At 39.3% G+C, this 22,460-nt stretch overlaps 1 protein-coding gene across 3 annotated transcripts in view; it reads right to left on the reverse strand.

Moving 5' to 3' along the window:
* Nucleotides 1–21,669, reverse strand: part of LOC136864089 (high mobility group protein I) — an 84,542-nt gene extending 62,873 nt beyond the window's left edge. Inside the window, exons 1-2 of one of the 3 annotated variants that reach the window (XM_067140646.2) lie at nucleotides 21,632–21,669; nucleotides 20,773–20,890 (exon numbers count right to left, since the gene is read on the reverse strand). In XM_067140646.2, the coding sequence (XP_066996747.1) occupies nucleotides 20,773–20,850 (78 nt within the window). In that variant the 5' untranslated portion in view covers nucleotides 20,851–20,890; nucleotides 21,632–21,669. Of the gene's footprint in view, nucleotides 1–20,772; nucleotides 20,891–21,021; nucleotides 21,165–21,631 lie in introns of those variants that run through there. The other 2 variants (XM_067140647.2, XM_067140648.2) reach the window with 2 other exon arrangements.
* Between the last annotated feature and the right edge of the window lie 791 nt (nucleotides 21,670–22,460).

Genomic DNA, 22,460 nt, shown 5'->3' on the forward strand with positions numbered 1-22,460 from the left:
ACTACTCAAAATGTTCCGGACACTTGTTAATGAAAAATCTAAGGCTAGAAAATGATGCCTTACTTATAGCAGAAATATCTGCAACTTCTGCATTAATTAAAACTTCATCTTTAAATGGAAATTTGTGTACCATGTAGTCACATGATGAAGAGAAACACTTTCTAACAGACTTAAAGAATATGCACTTTTCCTCAGACTTCCAAGGTGTTCACTAAAACAAACGCAGAGTTCCCTATCATCACAATCATCCTTTTGATTTGCTGGAGTATGATAATCTACATCAAGGAGAGAGGAGGATCTTTTAATAATGTGTGGTTTCACAAACCTTGCCATCACATTCTTCAATAGTTCCTCCAAAACTGACCTCAATAAGTGGGTGTGCAGCATACTTAACTGAAGAGCTATGTTTGGATTCTCAAAGACAGTCATAAAACTTGAGAGAAAAAGGAAAAAGGATGTATGCAAATTTGATGAAAGGAACATGAAAAGTAGTTCATGTGACAATACAATGGTTCTTAGTGTCATCAGTAGTTTCATTTTTTTTTAGTGAAACTGATGACTGGGTTTTTCTTTTAACTGAGGTAAAATGTTATGACAATCCTTAATCTTTTCAGACAAGACACATCTGCACTTAAACTGTGCTTAGGAATTTTGTAAGTCTGCAAAGTTCCCATCTGAGAATCCTTACAATTTCACTCCTAAATAAAGTAACCAAAGGATCCCACTGAAGCAAAATCCTATCTAAACACTTTCTTAGTGATAACCATCGAGTAGACATACGCTTCAGAATTTTCCTCCTGATCTCTGTGTTGTGTAAAGTCTGAAATTCTCTGAACTTCTCTTTCCTCTTTGCTCTCCTTTCCAGATAATAAAATATATCAATTATACTTTCATCTACATTTACGGGCAAGCATGCCACACCCTTCTCGGCAGGAAGATTAATTAGGTGACAAGAGCAGCCTACGATGATTATGTTACTATTTTCCCGCTTTAAACATCCTGCCACAACATTCTTTAACCCTACCATTACTGGAGCATTATCAGCACCAAGAGCTAGGCAGTTTTTTAATGGAATGCAGAATTCCCGAAAAGGTGAGAGCAAAAGATTGGCAATGTTAGCTCCAGTAGCATCCCCTTCCAAATTAGGCACAGAGAGTAGACAACTCAGAATTTCATTGAGTTCAGGCCTAAAAAATGTTACAACAATGGGATATATTTACAAATCGCTTTTATTGCTACCATCAGTAGCAACAGAAAATGCATTCACCTGCAAATGCGATACAGTTTTCGCCCTTTCTTCCATGCACATTTCTGTAATAACAGCCGCTGTTTTCGTTCCAGCACACCCATATCATTTAGCGATTTTCGAATCGGGAAACATTTTGCGAAACAAAGGCCCTGCATGATCGGCACAATTTACAGGCAGGTTATGTTCTACTATAAATGACGTAAATAACGCCTTGGCATTCGTCACAGGATTTACATCTTTGTTTTTACATGAAAAGTTCAGTTTCTGGTTTCTTTCTACACACTGGACACACTCCTTATGCTTCTTCCTTTGCATATGCTTGAGTATATCGCATTTCCCGCCATGTGCAACTGAAAAATCACACCTACATATAGTACTGAATGTGAACGTTGGTCCCTTTCTGGGTTTACTCAGACACGGAAACTCTTCCATATAAGCACTTTTAAACACTGCATCATATTTCTCTTTTGAGATTTTGGCTAAAACAAATATTAAGGCACAACACGACCACTTCTGTAGGTCTTGCCCCGGGTAGAACGACTATGGTGTGCTGCTTCTGAGGTTAGGTTACTCCGAAGAGAATGTTACTCGCTTGCAAAGAGAATGACTGTATTATAGACAAAAGAGGAGCACATGACTGGCCACTGTGTCCCGTACTGCCATCTGGTATCATTATTAGAACTACTATCAACCAGCCATACTCAGCCATATATCAATAGAACCAGGAAATCTGCAGAAGTGTAAAATACGAAAATTACAGATATAGCTCTGAAAATCAGGTGATCGGACCCGGCGATCGGGAGGAACGATGAAAAATCTGGAGTCTCCCGAGACTTGGCACGTCTGCAATTTGCTTCACGTCGCACGGACAGATAGGTCTTACGGCGGCGATGGGACAGGAAAGGGCTAGGAATGGGAAGGAAGCGGCTGTGGCCTTAACCCTAGAACTGCTGCAGGTTTATCTGTCAAATGCTGCAATTATTTTCCTCAATATACATTATGAAAATAAAATCATGCTCGTAAACTCATATTAATCCCAAAAAATCCATATTATACACCAACAGAAAGCTGAAAGATTGGTCTATATGAAGATGTCAGGAATAATTTAAAAAATTGTCACGATTTCTAACTATCGAAATATACAATTATAATTTTTTGAACAGAGGAAATTGTCAAAATATTTTGCTCTAGGAAAATAATTTCCGATAGATAATTTATACCTAAAACATGATATTCTGAAATACAGATATGTTCTTGCATTTTCCCCACATAATTCTTCACTTTTCATTTCAAAAGCTAAGTAAAACGCATTTTTTCCTGGAAACTTATTGAGTTCTTTTCACGAATTTTGAACATACAGCTTATCTTAGTTTTCTTAGTGCAGTTTCTTTATTTTTTGTGTTGCGATCAATGTATTTATAACAATATACACACTTATCCCTTCACTGGTTTCTTCAAATATTGACGTACTGCCAATAATAATAATGTAACATGCACCGATTTGAACATCAGTCTGTTTATCGGAATTTTCCATTACTTCCGAGGCACCTTGTACTTTGCTGGCACTTTCACTACTTTCAGGAATAATTTCCTTGTCGGAATTAACACATTCACTGTCACCATCAGTACTGTCACTAAGATCTTAGGAAATCAAGCGCTGGATTTCAGAATAGTCAACAAAGCGGGCTGCCATTTTGATTCTAAGAACATAATATGAAAGTACTTTCAATTCTATAGCTAAATAAACTAAACTTCTGCATACTATTGCTTGTTTTTCAAAGACTTTCAAAATTGAAGATAAAATTATCAGTAATAAACTGGTATGTATATTAGCGAAATCTGGTGTCCAGTTATACATCTATGGCAGAAGAAAGACACCGTCTGTCAGAAAGACGATCGCACTTGATGAAACAGTGCACCGTCTTCCAGAAAGACGGCCCGCAGTTCTAGGGTTAAGTAAGGTACAGCCCCAGCATTTTCCTGGTGTGAAAATGGAAAATCACGGAAAACCATCCCCAGGGTTGCCGACAGTGGGATTTGAACCCACTATCTCCAGAATTCTGGATACTGGCCGCACTAAGCGACTGCAGCTATCAAGCTCGGTACCCTAAGAAGTATTCCTACTTATATAGAAAAATTAAAAGAAGACATTTCATTGTATGTTCACACAATAGTACGAGTAGGAAATAGTGTGTTCAAACAGTACACATTATATATGCAATATTCTTCTTAAAATATCCACTGCACATACTGCTGAAGTAGTCTACAAAGCCAGCATACTTTAATTTCCAATCACTAGTGAGATTGGTTGCACTCACACTTGGACAGGCAATTAAACACAAAATTATGCATATAAATCCACTAAGAATATATGATTCATTAGTTAACTATGCCATATTACACCAATGTTCACACACGAGCCATTAATTAAATATCAAATCTTAAATTGACACGAATGGTACTATGATTACGAGCACGCGGTAATGGCGGCATGTCACAATGCAGCAGATTACCACCCCTCCTTCCATTAGAAGTACCAATCTGAAGAATGTTTCTACTTGGGGGTAAATACATCAGTGTGGAAAGACAACCTGTTTCACTAGGATGGAAGCAGAATAAAACAAAATTATTCATTGTAATAAGCAGACTGTAACTACTGGCAAAATATATGTTACCTTAAAATGCTTGAAGAAAAATCTTTTCATAGCCAACGCTGGAATCCAACCAACCTGTCACACAGAAGAAACTTACTTTTATAACAAAAACAGAAAATTGTCTGCCATTACCCACAACCCTCTGTTGAACACACACTCATTCGATGCATTTTATGAAGCATGGCATTGTTCGCTGAAATCAATGCAGTTAGATGAAAGCCAACTTTGCCTCGCTAATCAATCCTAAAATATCAGTTCTAACCCCAAATGCATCATAGACGCCAACAATATGGACCAACGGCTGCCATGAAACAAGGCAGGGGATCACTCCCTTCGAGAGGCTTTCTGCTAAACACCCCTGACGTGTCAGACAAGTGGACTTTTTTGCCACTAGCCAGGACGTTTGCAAACCAAAAGAAAACTTATAAGTGAAATCTAACTCCTTATTCCACATGCACAAAAACAGTACTGAGAAAAAAAGATGTAGTTGGTAGCACAAGGACGTTCACGTCTACAACAAAGGAGCATCACAATGCGTGGTGCATATCTGCACTCTTCTTGACTAACAAAGGAACACCACCCTGCATAAAAGCATCATCTCTGCTCTGTCCCTACCATCCTAGAATTGCACCCCTTATTGAGTATACTGCTCAGCTAGTAGTGCAGAATTGTAGTGAAAGCTTTTACCAGATCCCTGCAGTATGTTTCGCACCACAAATTCATCTATATGATGTGAAAGGGACTACTCATTTTCTACAAAATGCACTACAGTTAGTCAAACTCCACATATTCGCATTTTTATGAAATCCATAACGTGCCATGCGGATATGTGCATATTTATATAAAACCACGTTCTTTTTCTTGTCCACAGTGAATTGTTACCATAAAATGGGGTGAATGGGAACGGTTTTATAGTATTTTTTGTCACTGTTTTCTTCATTTAGATAATTTAATACATTTGTGCATGTGGCAGTGTTGACAAGGTCAGATAGCTAGTTATGGTACATGAAATGAACAGTTTTGGTACAGAGTTATGTGATATTGACTGAAAAATTAAGTGTTCCCATTCACCCCAAATATGGGGTCAATAGGAACAGATACTTAAGTGCCCTGTCTAAACCTATTCACCCAATACTGGGGTGAAAAGGGACACTGAAAACCTTTAAAAAAATGTTATTTAAGATCTGAAAAATGTATAAACATTAAAAAATAATACAATAAGGTAATTGTCATCCTGAAACGTGTTACAAAATGTTACCATTCATGGAAATTTACATCGAATTTCATGAGCCCCATCTCAAAAGCTTAGGGTGGTTTACCACAACAACACTTGACTTATCAGTTTCACAGACATCTTCATGTTAAGGCCACAAAAATTTGTCTGCCATCAACTTCAGTTGGCACATACTATAGAAACTTTACTGTGAAGCATTCATTGTCAACACTGATGACTCATTCAATTAAATAGGATTGCTTTGAAGAAATTGGGTGATTTGATTATGATGTGGATGGAGAAGAAAAATCCAATATAAATGGCCCGTTATTCGACATTATAAATTTTCCAGCTAACTCATTCCTGGTTGCCAGCATTTCGCCCTCGTGTGCTAGGTTGGGCTCATCAGTTGGTACCTAGCACACCTACCAAGATGCTGGCTAGTGCATACCGTAGAGGCCACTGCGTAGGCTACTTGGAGCCACAGGCAATGCCAATGCACTATGAGAGACTGTCTCCTGGCCAAAAATTGATGCCTACTTGGCTATCAGATGATATAGATGTTGATTCCCATAGAGAATCACCTTTAATTCATGCTTTCTTCACATACACACCTCTCATTATTTCTTCATCAGGATATGGTTTACAGTTGCAGTCCTGCCTTACGCGCGATTTAAAGTTCTGTTTTGCTTTCTCTTTCTAATTCTTACTGTACCAGGACTGAACCTCATATCACTGAGTACAGAAACAATGCAGTGATCAGTGATACCATTGCTTCCCTCAACATCGTCCACCGTTTCTTTTGCTGATGAACGGGGCAAGCGACTTAGTAAACGGTTTCTGTTCTGTTTTGACACATTCGCTGAGATAAAACATTTCGGTCACGGTTAAGAAAACTGAGGGCAAAGTCATAACCTGGCATATCGTTTCTGAACCTCTTCACAGTGACTCCCCCTTCTACCACGGTAAGCCTTAACAATACATCTGAAGTCGTATGCATCAAACGGATAACCAGAGGAAGAACACACCACCAGCTGATCAACCAAATGCTTTTCAGTATCAACACCAAACAAAGACTGTCCACCTTTTGGCTTCATTTCTATTCTTTCTTCACTTTTATTACATTTCATATGTCTATATAACACTGTTGTAGGAATGCCATATTTCTCTGAACATTTTCTGTATGATAATCCCCTTTTAATATCCTCTAATGTAGCAGAAATTGTTTCTGGCGGGGTTTTCTTGTGGATTCTGCTCCTCTGATCTCACGTGTATTGCCTTGGCATCTTTCTTGTTCAACTGGAATGCAGATAAAATAAGTGATAGAATTACAGAACAGCATTTATATGAAGACTGTATTCACATTTAACCTTCATTTTACATATCTGTGTGTTCCCATTCACCCCATTTTTCAATGATTTTGTTCACTAATACGGCATAGTGTTTACATCGAAAAGTGTGGTTATATCTCATGGTAAAATATCACAAAATGGCATAGTTACTTATTCTAGACATTAAAAGCACTTACCTCCATGTGATTTTCTCATCCAGGAAGATTTTATCGTCTTTAATAGCTATAAAAGATACAAGGTTTCCTTATTGCGCACTAATTGTTGCTACAAGTTATTGTTATCCTTTCAGAGCACATTGAAATGGCAGGAAATAAGGATAGGAAACATATGGATGAAAAAAGTTCCACTGAACTGCTTTACATACAATGCAAACCTTCCATTAAATAAATTCCCTACTATGTGTTCCCTTCCACCCCCATGTTCCTATTCACCCCATTTTGCAGTAGTTTATGATGATATTCAAGAACAAGACTGAGGCAGTCTGCTTTGTACCCACCAAAGTCACTATTTTCCTATTCGTAATAGACACATTGCAGAAAGTAGACTTGAAACTGCAAGTGAATTTAAACTGCATGCGTTTTCACTTGTGAAGTGATGTGTACAGATTAGGTGGGTACTTTGAAGGTCTTAATCATATTATATCAATACAGACCATTACAATGAAATTTGTCAATTGTAAAAGTAGACTTTGGCTGAGACTTGACTTCAAAGTCTCCAATAGCCCATACTTCACAGTCAAATTTAGAGGATAATACACTGGAGGACATTCTAAACATCACCCAGTTTGTGGAAGATGTTGATGTCCACATTATCCATAATCCTGGTCGAGTTATATGAGATGCACAAAACCTGACAGTTCTACAGGGGCAGCGAATTCAAAATTAGGCACAGATTCTATACGGTCAGAGTTTTGAGGCAGTCTGTTGAGAGGGTCCCAGGCTCCATTCCCGTCCAGGTTGGGGATTTTAAGAGTCCGATTAATTATTCTGGCTCGGGGACCAGATGTTTGCCCCAACACTTTGTTCTTCATATTCAGACAAACTACACTACCAACCACCACAGGAACACGCAATAGTAATCTCATCCCTACATATAAGGCTGGCATCAGGAAGGGCATACAGTCATAAAACAGGACCAAACCCATACGTGAGAGACAGTTTGCAAACGTGACCCCACAGATGTGCGAAAAGCTGTAGAAAATGATTCTATAAACGAAATGTATTTAAAATCTTTGCGATGTTTGAAAATATACCAATGACAAAGTCAATGAAACAACTGTAAAGTGCTTTAGGATATTATGAAACGGGTAAGTGGCTTATTAATTTATATTATTTAAGGTAATGCTTGTACATGGAACTGGTCGAGGTAATATTAAGTCAATAAGCGCAATGTTCAAGTTATAAACCTAATTTTTGTTGTTATAGGCAATTTTCAACTAGTTTCTGCTGACTTACAAAGTGTAAGCCAGCTAGCAGCCAGCAGAATTAGAAGGATATCGGTATTAATTGCCAGGAAAAGACCTCTTTTTTGAATCTTACTTTTCTTCTATGGTTGAACAAAAAACCTGTACGCTAGGGCAGATCAGAATTAACTAAAAGAGGTTGACAGAAGCTGCTTTTCTCTTGCTTTCTATTATTACAGACATCATTGCCAACCTCAATTACAGAAAATCTCAACAATGTCTACCTACTTCTGCCAAAGTCGACTTTAGAGAAAGAGTCTATGAAACAGTCTTAGAGCAAACAGACTTGCCTATTGAGGAAGACTGAATTATCTGCTGAAAGTCGTGCTTTTTAATATGAACCTTAATATATCACACATGCACAGTTTTTGGACATTTAATTCCCTCCCTCTCCAACACCCCATACATCAAGTACGAAGTAGTCACCCCTCGGTCACCCAGTCAACAGGGTCGCCATGTGCTCTCCTAGTAACTACACAAGAACAGTATTTTTGCACCTTAAATTGCTTCTTGTACCCTAACAAATATGTCTAATAGTATTAAGAGTGCCTAGAAGTGAACTGACAATCCACTTCTTTACTGAATCTCACAAAGAATGAAATTGTTAGGGAATGCTTAAGAAACAATATGCATAACATAGTTCCTAGTGCAACATGCAAGAGGAATTTGGTGAAGAAAAGTTGTTTGCTACTTGTTTAATATCACACTAACACACAAAAGCCGGGCTGAGTGGCTCAGACGGTTGAGGCGCTGGTCTTCTGATCCTGACTTGGCAGGTTCGATCCTGGCTCAGTCCGGTGGTATTTGAAGGTGCTCAAATACGACAGCCTTGTGTCGGTAGATTTACTGGCACGTAAAAGAACTCCTGCGGGACTAAATTCCGGCACCTCGGAGCCTCCGAAAACCGTAAAAGAATAGTTAGTGGGACGTAAAGCAAAAAACATTATTTAAAAAAAACACAAGAATTTTTGGCAATGGGACAGCTAGGATTGCTAATGTAGCAGCTGTGGCCTTAAAGTATAGCCCCAGCATTTGCCTGGTGTGAAAATGGGATACCACGAAAAACTATCTTCAGCACTGCCGATGGGATTCCAACCCACAATTTCCAGAAAGCGAACTCTCAGCTGCGCGACCATAACTGCACAGCCAACTCACTCGGTAAATGAAGGATTGATATTGAATAAAGGCAAAAACCACATTTCTTAAAACTGTATTACAGAAGACTAGAAAGAACATGAGAAATGGAGTTACGAAAAGGGGTACAGAGAAAGATACAGATTACGACGAAAATTGTTCATTAACAAAACATGGAAGGATCTGGAAAGGAATGCAGAAATGGACCGAGTGAAGAAGAGAAACTTGGAAAGAAGCCATATTTGCATTGACTCAGCTGCATCGGGGGAATATCTTTCCAAGAACTGTCTAATAACAGACAAATCAATCCTGCAGTGTTAGTTGAGCCAACTGACAGGTCAATACCGAAGTGCCTGGGACTTCTACAACGATGGAATTGGTAAACTTGGCTACTGTGGATGATCACGAGGTAATACAGGTAGTCGGGCAGAACCCCAGTGTACTTGCTCCGCTCGCTGGACACAGACGCTCGGTGGCGGGTGCCTAGACTAGGGCTATGCCTACCTAAGTAACTGGGTGAAAAAACACTGCTGTTGGCTGAAATTATTCAGTACAGATGATATTTCATAACTTACTGGGGAGACGTAAAAACTCATGAACAACACTTCTGAACATAACTTATGCCAGTGGTCTGTCACAAAACAGCGGTCCCACACATACCACTCTCTCTGAAGAGACTCTTTGCTAAGCACTCCTGACATGTTAGACAATTGTTTTTTTCTTCTTCTAGCGACATTTCTGGAAGTAAGGCAGTGGGGAACAAGAGATCATCCTCCATGCCTACTGTAACATGCTTATGCTGTGCTCGGGACCTTAACTAAACTTTTGCGTATAACTTCAGTCAGATTGGGGCTAAAAATCATGTTCCCAAAATAAACACTACCTCCACAAAGTGATAAATTGCCAGAATTTTAGACTATTTTCAAACTGCATCTGCAATATCAATATTATCTAAGATTTGTCCACTAAAATTCTCTACAAGACTAAACATTTTACAATATTGTCTATGTTTATGAAACTTGTTTTGTGAAGTAGGTATTTTGAAAAGCAGGAATTCTGCGACTACCGGTACAATCCTTGTAGGAGAAAGATGTGTTCATTATCAATGCCAGGGACCGACCCAACCCGCCCTAAAAGGTACATTTACTTTTATAACCTAATGAAATATTTCACGAGCCACACCATTAGCTGGCCACTTACGAGCACAGACTTTCGCCGACATGACGTCATTCCCAGAATTCCTAACTCGCTGCTTCCGTTACCAACCAGCACAAAATAAAAATGCAGCAAAAGGCTCTCTCAGTAATGTAATTTAGTAGCTGTAACCTACCTACAAATTCAGGCCAAACTGTCATGAGGCCCTTAAGTATCGCCGCAGCGCATACTGCCCGCACGGCAAGAAAAAAGTTAATTTAGTGGTTGTAACCTATTGTCACATTTCGTTAGACATTTCTGTAACAGTTGGTAACAATTCGCAGATTGCAAAGACGCGCGTATCGGCAATACGTGAACTAAAAATAAAAGAGCATCACCCGCCGCCGAGCCTCTGTGAACAGCGAGCGGAGTGAGTACACTAGGGTTCTGCCCTGAGGTAAATGTCCATTTTATGTTGTTTAACTGTGAATATAAAATCCAGGGGGGATTGGCGAGTCCCAACAGTGGCACTGAACACCTCTCCCTTTCTCTCCTTCATGAAATACAAGGTACGATTTATATTATTCGACTTCTCAAATGTGAACATTCAGTAACAGTACAAGAGAAAAGTACATAAATTAAGTGGAATCTTAAAGAGAATTTCACTGCATATTTCATGTAAGAAAGATGTGTTTAATGCCAGTGTTAGGGACCTACATACGGGTGGCCCAGATTGGTTGCGCAGTAGATGTTAGTTTTCCGTTGTCCTGCTCGTGACGTCATCACAGGAGCACCCTGACTGTGTAGCATACAACCGCACGTGTCATATTTCGTTGTTTATAGCTGTCTTATAAAGAAACGATTTCCACGTAATATCTATACGTAATTTCTTTCCGTATATTGCTGTTGGTTTATATAGTGGCCTACTGTATTTTGTGTAGTGTGTGTGTGTGTGTGTTTGTTTCTGTGAGATCTGTTAAGTTGCTGTGTTTCGTGTAGTGAGGTGCACTAATTTGCTTTTTGTTAGTTGCGTTAACAGTGTAATAGTAGCTGGAGTGAAATTTCTATGTTCATAGTATTATTGCGATAGAAAACCATGCCGTTAATGATTCACCGCAATCTACAGAGACGCCTGATTGTTCAGCAGAGGGATTTCGGTACCTCGCCGGCTACATCGCCTACCGTGGAAGAAAATATGGCAGGTCAATGGAAGTCCCACTGGGGAAATGCTTCCCATGTCTTCTGGTACAGCCCCTGTGGGATGGATAGAAGTGTTATCTTGGGGAGGTCTACCAGTTCCAACGGAAGAATGGCTAAACCAAATAAAGGAATTTGAGTTAATTTTCACAGACACGTACGTGCTGAACTGTGACTCATACCTAATATTATATGCAAAGTGTGTCTAATAATTAGCAGTAAATTCCCCGCTGTACCGCCAGAAATAGTAGAAATGTATGTCAGAACGAGAACAGTTATACGCACATGACAATTGAACATTCAGGCAAGGACTGAAAAATCCATACCAGCTCATCAATGAAAGGCACGACAGTGGATTTCACCTTCAAAAGCAACCACTTCATGACATCTGATCTCACAGGTAGGACTATTCTAATTAAGTGTTTTCCTATTTTCTTATTCTTTAATTTTAAAAAGTAGGAAGATCTATGCATGGTTTCGAATATGAACTTACTTCTGCTGCTGTTCTAATATGTGTTAAGCTTTAAACTCGATACCAGCGGAAGTGGGTCAATATATCGTATGTTAACATAATGTAGTTCCATTAAGGAAGTTCTGCTGTCAAGATACAATATTTCAAACATTTCATATCTCTAAATAGTTATGTTTACAGATTTGCGAGCACGTAACCTTCCTCAAACTAAATAGAGGAACTTGGAAACGTTAATAAATTTCAAGCGTTGGTCAGTGCGCCGTCACTTTACGTAAATTTACGCCTTATTTGTAACAGAAATATTGAAAACTTACTATGCTGTACTCTATTTAAATCTTATAACAGCAGTAATCTTTATGTTTGGTCTGCAATTATTCCTGAGAAACTGTAATGTTTGCTGGTATTATGAGATTACCACCGATTTGCACGCTCTGGGCTCGGTTGCTTTGCTCCTACTGTGACATTTCGTTAACCAATAGCAGCTCGTCTAGCGTTGGGCCCAACCTTTAGTAGTGTTTAAGAACCTTGGGACCTACCAGCACACATCCCTTCCCTTCATGGTATCTTCATTGAGGTACTTCCATAAAACCTTTGCAGGTGAAAAAGCATATATAAATGACATACGATACCTAAAGTGTGGAGGAAAGATCCTTCGTTTAAGCTTGCCAGGGACCCATCAACCCACCTCTAGAAGACATGCAACCATTTCGTGTGTTGCAGTTGGCCACCTTGGATCAGTTCCCAGGAAGACTAGTTTCCTATTGCCTTATACAATTTGCATTGCTTGTGCCCACAAGGTTGCCACGTTCATTGAAAATAAAAGCAGGCAATTACAAATTGTCATGGCATATGTCCATAACCTTACTTTTTGCCACATTTTCTGACTCCAGACGATGCTAGAGGCCAGTTTGCCACTTTGCAGCCATAATCTAGAACCCCCCCCCCCTCTCTCCTTTGCCCCCAGCCCAAGGATCTCATCACTAGCCAGATCTAACAATCCCCCAGCCCGATGGTCTTGTCACTAGACGGTCCTAAATTCCTTAGTTGGCAGCCTTATGTAGCGTCCCAACATTGTCCTGAGCTGGACCATGTTGAAACTGCAACGTACCTTTCATGAAGGCTCAACAGTAGCTTTACAACCTACTTGTAGGTATAGTAAAACATACAAAACAGGCATTTTCTGAAGTAACCGGGTGCAGAACACTGCTTTGCCTGAAATTATTAAATGTGGTACCACTCCTATAATTCCATACAGATATATACTGAAGATGGACATCATTACCAACTGCAGAACAAAAACTCCAGCCAATTGTGATAAATTAATATACATAAACTTCAAAGTCTAACCCCTTATGGCAACAAAAAGTTTTTGTGCCAAGCGCTGACAAACCCATGCTAAAGTTTTTCAACCTAACTAGCACGATTGTGCGGGTTAGCTTTTAAAACAGATTGCACCAACGAGTTGCTTTTGCCGTGTCAACCTGAGCTGCAATGATCGTGCAGGTGTTTCATCTTCTATTGTTTTAGTTCCTGTCAATGGCCAGTAAGTGCCAGGAGCTGTTCATGAACACTGCCATTCTATGTGGGATGTTATCCATCCAAAATATTTTATGATTTTACTACAAATAATGTGATATCACATATAATTTTGCACATAATGATTTATGTAAACAAATTAAGTGTATTTGTTTTTATAAGTATGTACCCTGTTCGCTAGAGCACTGAAAACATAGGGCAGCACGATGAGGGTGTTTCATTGATACGATTCACATCCTGCTGATTCAAGTTGCACGCTTTGCAATACGTGTGAACTGTGCTCTTTTCTTCGGGAAGATGTTTCTGTACTTGGAAAGGAAGGGACCTTGGCCTCAAGTTACAGCCTCAACATTCGAAATCCTAGTGTATTCACTCCAGCTCTTAACACACTACTTTGCGAAAAAAAATATATATGAACCATACCTTAAAATCCTTGTAGAAGAGAGGTGTTCATTACCAATACCAGGAACCATCCCAACCACCCATAAGGGTACATTTACTTTTATAACCTAAAGGAATATTTCACACGCCATTGACTATTAGCCGGCCCGCTACGAGGACAGCCATTGGCCGACATGACGTCATTCCCAGAATTCCTAACTCGCTGCTTCCGTTACCAATCCACGCAAAATTAAAAGCCTGGGAAAAGGATCGGCAAGAAAAAAATGTAATTTAGTAGCTGTAACCTATCTTTGCAAGTCCAGGCCAAGCTGTCATGAGAACAGTGGCCCCCAAGGCCACACTCCCTTCGAGAGGCTCTTAACTGTGGCCATGGAGCATACTGCCCGGGCGGCAAGAAAAAAGTTAATTTAGTGGTTATAACCTATCGTCACATTTCGTGGACATTTCCGTAACAGTTGGTGACAGTTCGCAGATCGCTGTCACACCGTAAAGACGCTTGTATCGGCAATCCCATGAACTAAAAATAAAATAACATCATCCGCCGCCAAGCCTCCGTGTTCAGCAAGCGGAGTGAGTACACTAGGGCTATGCCCTGCCAATGGTGGCGTTCGAACACAGTCGGTCCAATAACGACGTAACAATGGCATTCTTCTGAAGCTTTTCCCACATTTGTGGGGTTGTGGATGTGAACTATCTCTCAGTGTGGATTTGGCTTGGTTTACAACCGTCTGGCCTTCCTGACTCCAAACCTATGTGGAAGGATGTACTCGTTGCATATTTCTGTGGTGGCTGATAGGGTGGTGTCTTGCCTGGATATGAAGTGCGAGTTGGGATGAACACAAAAACCCAGTCCCTGAACCAGAAGAATTAATCAGATTATTAAAATCCCCAACTGAACCAAAAATAAGAACCCAGGACCCTCTGAACTGCACGCCTCAAATGCTGACATTCAGCCAAGCCACCGGACAATAAAAATGTGCGTAGTGTTAAGAAACTGCTTCAGAAAGAGAAAATGGAACATCTGACAGGACATATCTGATGAAAATTGTTTCATTAAAACTATACCCTGCGCACCTCAACATACGTGTCAGGGGTCACCACTTGTATCACAAACATCTATGTGCGGAACAACTGTCCTCTGTTTCCTTTCCGCGGATGGTGCAGAAGGCTGCCACATTGACAGGCTGGCCTGGATATGTAAAGATAGGTTACAGCTACTATAGTACCGTTTCTATGAGTTTCAACTTGACAGTTGACCGGAAGTCAGACATTGGTGCCAAATTGTTACGAGTACAAACAGCTGATTCACGACACACAACATGAACGGAAATCTATATATTCTAATATAAGTCCAGAATCAATTATTCTTTGTAGCAACATGCATACCATATAAAATGAACAATAACATAGGATATGGCTATAAGATAAAAACAGATCAATGCTTGAACAGATAAAATGCAAGATAATGAAGTGAAATTTCTACTCGCCCTGTAGAAGAGCTTGCACTGCTGATACATTCAATTTATCCTAAGGCAGGAAAATATCCTACAAAGGGAACACACTGATTTCTGAGTCACTATTGGCCTTGTCATCTGTTGAGGTTTCACTCTCCTGGCTATTTCATCCACCGTGTAAACTGGGTACTAGGGCTTTTTGGTTCACAAGGTGCACGAGATCCCCCTTCCTTATGTTATCACAAACCAAAATATTGTGCTCCTTCAACCACTCGATCAACTCATTATTTCAAGCTGTCATTGTTAGTACTTTGTCAAGAATGACCTAGTGAACTGACAAAGACCGCAGAAAGAACTGAGCACAATACAATACACAGCTGATATCACGTGGTTACGGAAAACAACAGATCAACAACACTGGTAACCGGGACTAGAGTCTAACGCACTCTATCGAGCGATCAGCTGCCTGCGATTGGCTGTTTATTAATACACTTAGCCACCGCCAAAAGGCAGCGCTCAAATGTCAAGTCAAAACTCATAAGAAATTACTTTTTCCTTGCCATGCAGCCAGTATGCACCACGGCCATAAAAGAAATTCTCCCGAAGGGAGTGTGGTCCTGTCCTCACAAAAGATTGGCCTGGATGTGCAAAAAGAGGTTACAGCTACTAAATGACCTTTTTTCCTTGCGTGCAGACAGCATGCTCCTTTACAGATTATACTTCTTGCACTTTTATTCTAAGGGGTTGGTAACAGAATGTACCAATTATTGCTAGGAATGACATCACATCCTATTTTATATTGGCCAATGGCAATGCCACTTAAGCAATGGATGCCTGATGTCACCTCCAAAAGTGTAATTAGAATGTGAAAAATCAACAAAAATGTTTTCAGATAGGAAAGGAACCAACACTCACCAAAGCGAAGTCCAACCCTTTAAGCTACAAAGGAGTCAATCACGAAAAATTATCTTTACCTCGCAACCAGTATTATCATTAACAGTCTGTAGCACTGTCTGCTGACTTCAGTTCGCCACTACCAACAACTGAGCATAGTCCTCGTTTCCGGTCACAACACTATTCCAGAGCTAGTCTGGTATCATCGCTGAAGTTATTCATCTACTTTATGCCCTGGACCTTCACTGAAGTTCTACCCTCGTCTTTAAGCCCAAAACCAAATACACGACTTTACTTAAAATCTCATGTCAGAAGCTGTGTGGGCTTCGTACTATACGTCTATAGTACGCGCACGTTTCAGCGATACATGGACACCCTAGTGCTGAATCGGTCGACCTCTGGTATCTTTGAGATTCGTATTGGCAACCTTTGAAACACAAACTATGCATTGCTGTGCGACATCTGGCGTACACTTTACGTACTAGTACTGTTTACACAGCAAAGCCAAACTATAGAATTCATGCTAGGAACAAGATTCGCAACAAGAAATGTTAACACCATGTTATATAATGTGTGTATAACACAGTTGTTGGTTAAAGATAATAAAGGTTTAGAAAATTCATATAGATCGATCATATTATTGATTCAATTCAGGGTTACGTAGCGCATTGCTATCCATGAAATGTCGCTGTAAAATTTGTCACAAATGGAAGCTAATAATTGCTTTTACACAAATGAAGTCTAAAATCTGCGGTATTTGTGGAGAACATTACGTATACCTACTTTACAAGTACTTTTGGTGCTGCGCTTACAATAACACGTATGTCTTTTGTTTGTCTTTCACTTTCAACAGTTTCATGTGTGATGTCTGTGTTCACTGAACATCTTTGCTTTCGTATGGACAAAGATAATGATAATCCACAGACATAGCACTCCCATTCCTCAATGCTAGCCCTGGACCTCAAGAAATTAACAAAAGACGTGCCCAGCAGCAGAAATCTCAGATTTTTCACTTCAATTGTGTGAAAGCAATTATTACGTTCCGTTTGTGACAAATTTTACAGTGATATTTCGTGGATAGGAATCATGTGTTGAACAAAAAACAAATAAGGATATTTGGCATAGCCCTAGTCTAGGCACTCCACTCACTCCGCTTGCTGTACACGAAAGATCGGCGGCCGGTGATGCTCTTAGTTTTAGTTCACGGGATTGCCGATAGGAGCGTCCTTTACGATCAGCGAACTGTTGCCAAATGTTAAGGAAATATCCAAATCCACCATATATTATGTTAGGGTACAAACACTAAATTACTTTTTTCTTGCCGTGCGGGCAGTATGCACTGCGACCATAGGTAAGAACTTCTCGAAGGGAGCCACTGTTCTCGTGACAGAGCTTGGCCTGGATTTAAAATGATAGGTTACAGGTACTAAATATGATATTTGCCTACCCATGTTTCTTGCTATGTTTTTATTCTGCGCGGGTTGTAACGGAATCAGAGAGTTACGAATTATGGGAATGACATCACGTTGACCAATGGCCGTGCTCGTAGCTGGCCGGCTAATGGTCAATGGCGCGTGAGAACTTTCCTTGTGTTATCAAAGTAAACATACTCTTTTGGGGGGACTGGGTGGGTCCCTGGCATTTGTAATGAACACATCTCTCTTCCGAAAGGATTTTAAGGTACAATACATATATATTTCTTTGCGAAGTTGTGTGTTATATACTGGAGTGCCTAGGGTAGAGCGCTACCAAATATTTTGAGGAAAAGATATGATTAGGCCTATATCGTTACGGCGAGTTGTGTACTTGTGCCCTAACCGATTCATTAAGTCATTTACTGGTCGAGGCATCATGCTATTTTCCTTCAAACAAAAATAAAAAATATTTATTGGTCCAGGAATCATGCTATTTTTCTTTCAACAAAAATCATTTTTGTGGTACTTACAATATTTCTCTGTAATGGGTAGTACCAAGTTGTTGAATGCTGCTTTAGTTGATTTTCCATAAACCTCCATTTTGCTGTTTGAACTGGCCGTGCTAGTCATATGGACAAAGATAATGATAATCCACAGACATAGCACTCCCATTCCTCAGTGCTAGCCCTGGACCTCAAGAAATTAACAAAAGACGGCACCAGCAGCGGAATATGACAAACGAGTCCTGTCTACAGGCCGTAAGTATGTATTCATATTTCTTTAATAACGACGGTATTTCTTAATTTACCGAAGGTTTTCCACTTCATTTGTGTAAAAGCAATTATTATGTTCCATTTGTCACAAATTTTACAGTGACATTTCGTGGATAGGAATGCGCTACATAACCCAATGCAGATTTCATTTCCATTCAGTTGGCAGTATTACAGGAACCGGGAGAGCTCCCTCCTTACTCCTCACCACGGTACAAAGAAATATTGCTGAAGGTGCGCAGACTATAAGTAGATTGTAAGCAATATTTACCCCCTCTTTTCAGAATTATACAGATGTATGAGAATGAATCTGCTTACCTCTGATATGAAGTAGGCTTGAACTCTAGATACTGCTCATAAGCCCTAATACCAGTTTGTTGGACTTTTATCTCTACCAAACTTTCACTTCTTCTACAAGTACGTATTGTACGCGCACTTTTTAGTGATAGATGGACCCCTAGTGCTGAATCGGTCAACCTCGGTTATCTTCCAGATTCGTATTGGCAACATTTGAAACGCAAAGAATCGCTTATGATCGCTGTGCGACATCTGGCGTACACTTTATGTACTCGTACTGTTGTTTACACAGCAAAGCCAAACTATAGAATTCATGCTACGAACAAGTTTTGCATCGAGAAATGTTATATAATATATATTGTGTGTGTTGCCATAAGATAATAACCATACATACATTATAGACTTATGCCTTTCAGCGTTCAGCCTGCAAGCCTCTGTGAATTTATGAAACTTCACCAGAATCCTCGATTTGCAACTAGTGTTGTGGCCTCATTTAGTTCTATACCTCTTATCTTTAAATCGTTAGAAACAGAGTATAACCATTGTCGTCTTGGTCTACCTCTACTTCTCTTACCCTCCACAGCAGAGTCCATTATTCTCCTAGGCAATCTACTTGAAACGGGCTCTGTGCATCTCCAAATATTCTCCTTCCCGGCTCGTGTATGAGCTATCCAGAGAGGAATTTTATGTGGAAGAGAAAAGGTTACAGTTGTTACGATTGAAGAAGGCTGACATCTGGGAAGATTTCTACTCTACCGATGCCATGCTAAATCGCGAGTGGGTTCAAGGTGGACATGAACTGCGACACCTGCTGACAAGGTTCACGGTTCATGGGTTCCATTATAAACTGTGTAATATACAGCGTTATCATGAACCAGGTTGAACTGTGTATGTTTAAGATGCGGTGCACACTGTACTAGGTACCATGTTTTAAATTGTAAACAGCGATCAGAATCACTGGTGAAATTTTGCAACGAAGATTAATGTTAAATAAATTATTATAATTATTCTCCTAGGTAACTTATCCACCTCCATTCGTCTCACATGACCCCACCACCGAAGCCAGTTTATGCGTACAGCTTCATCCATCGAGTTCATTCCTAAATTAGCCTTTATCTCCTCATTCCGAGTACCCTCCTGCCATTGTTCCCACCTGCTTGTGCCAGCAATCATTCTTGCTACTTTCATGTCTGTTACTTCTAACTTATGAATAGGATATCCTGAGTCCACCCAGCTTTCGCTTCCGTAAAGCAGAGTTGATCTGAAAACAGACCGATGACAGTTTCACCTGGGAGCTCACTTCCTTTTTACAGAATACTGTTGATCGCAACTGCGAGCTTACTGCATTAGCTTTACGACACCTTGATTCAATCTCACTATATTACCATCCTGGGAGAACACACAACCTAAATACTTGAAAATTCATATCGATCGATCATATTATCAATTCAATTCAGATTTCATTTCCATTCAGTTGGCAGTATTACCGGAACCGGCAGTGCTCCCTCCTTACTCCTCAACCCAATACAAAAATCTATCACTAAAAAGTGTGCGAATAATACTTGCACTTCCTATTTACTGGAAAAGGTGGAAGACAACTTTTCACCATAACATAGGAATAAGAGAAATACAGATAAGTGCTGATTTAGAAGTACGCTAACTTTGTGGTGTAAAATTGGATCACTGAGCAAGCTAACCAGTATACACTTCCTTGATCGAGAACCAACTTTATAGATCAACCGTCAATGTGCACTCATTCTGGAAATGTAATGCAAGTTCAACATACAAGCTATGAAGAATCAAGTTTGCAATATTGTATAGTTATTTCCTTGTAGTATTTATAGCAGATACCAATTCTTTTCAAATTCTAGATCCAAGCGAGCATTAAAATAAACCGATAACAAACCTTAGATAATTTTTCTCTATTAATAGAAAGCAAATATAACACATCGTAGGATATGATATATAATATTGTATTATACACTTCAATGACCATGGATATTAATCAAATTCATGAAACCTACAGTTCGAACTACATAGCCTAATTACCGTACGCTCAGACGTTTGTGAAAAGAATACAAACAGGATGACAGTAAATTTCTCCACATAGACGTAAACTTAATTTGACTTTACCTACCTTCACTTCACCCCCTTTGGATGGGCGACCTCGCTTCCTTTTCGTCTCTTCAGGAGATGACGATTCATTATCTGACATTATGTAGAAAGTAGTAGGTACAATCCAAAAGGAACAGAACCTGCAGTCAATAAAAGAATCATTTCGATAAACAGTACATTACAAGTTTACAGAAAAACACAACTTACTTAAAATACTCCATCCACGTCAGTTAATATCCACTAATAAGATGGAAAAACTATAAACCACTACCAGCAGAAGTGTGTAGTATACCCAGCAAATCCAGTATTTATAGCAGATACCAATTCTTTTCAAATTCTAGATCCAAGCGAGCATTAAAATAAAGTTCATATTCTTACAACCGGCTCTCATTCACAACAGCACAGAAATTCCGCGCCCGCCATTTTCAAATCAAACGACACCTTCAAAGAAACCGATAACAAACCTTAGATAATTTTTCTCTATTAATAGAAAGCAAATATAACACTAATTCTCGTAGGATATGATATATTATATCATATTATACACATCGGGCACCTATCCATATACAAAAGTGTACTATTTCCTCAATATAAAAAAATATAAATTCCGAAACAGCCAGTGAATGTAAGAAACCTCGCCGCTTGCCGCCCGATTCTTACATTCGATCCAGCCGACGCCATAGCTTCGGAACAGCATAGCATTCTACCCACAAAAATATTACTTCAATTTTTGCTCTGAATGTACAAACCTTCTGTGAAAACAAATCACACCAAAATTAAGCCATAAAAATTACCAATCGTGTGGTTATTCTATTATTCATCAGTAAAATTTCTACATTAAAATATTAAATGAAAGACTAGCAAATTTACTCGCCGCTTACCTTAACGACAGTCAATGATGGCTTGGCAAGGAGGTAGTTTGAAAGCGTTGGCACAGATAGCGCTAAACTCCCGCCGAAATTTTAACCGCTAAAAAGGAAATTATCATATATATAAAAAATATACATTATATATCCACGCAGTGCTTACATTAAATTATTATAGAATATTTACAGTAAATAATAGCGTTTCTTTCGTACTACACTATTTCATAACCAGCTATTACATATTTTTTTGGTTCAAATGACCAATGGTCACCCACCCCTCAAATCACAGAATCGAACTTGGTGCCAACACTACGAAGAGTATGTATAAATATGTGAGGTATAAGAATACCGCTAAGGGGCCACATCCTTTAAGGGGATTTTTGAAATGAGAAACGATACTAGTATGTTATTTATAAATTAAATGATCACCAACAACATTCTATGGAGAATAATCCAAGAAATCTTATGGATATGATATCGCTCCGGAACTTATAAATTATAACTCTAAACATAATTATAAGAATCTACTTTTAAATAGGGATTAGGCTTACCGGTACTAAATATTTATTATGGATATTATGTTCCTTAAAATGAGAATGAGAGACATTTCCTGATTATGTGGTATTATGGTTATCTCAGGCATTTTGTATTGTACAACATTCGTATGATGTTCAAAAGATATCAGCTATTACAAGTACTCGACACAGATGTAATCAATACTCAAAGCAGTGCTTTTATAGGTACTACGTTTGCAATGGACTGGCCCTTGTGAACCTGTTTCCCCTTAGGTGAATTCCACTATCCTACCGTTAAGTTTGGTACGGTACCTTTGTCTTACAGGAGG

This window comes from Anabrus simplex, chromosome 2 (assembly GCF_040414725.1).
Source record: "Anabrus simplex isolate iqAnaSimp1 chromosome 2, ASM4041472v1, whole genome shotgun sequence".
NCBI classification, from domain to species: domain Eukaryota; kingdom Metazoa; phylum Arthropoda; class Insecta; order Orthoptera; family Tettigoniidae; genus Anabrus; species Anabrus simplex.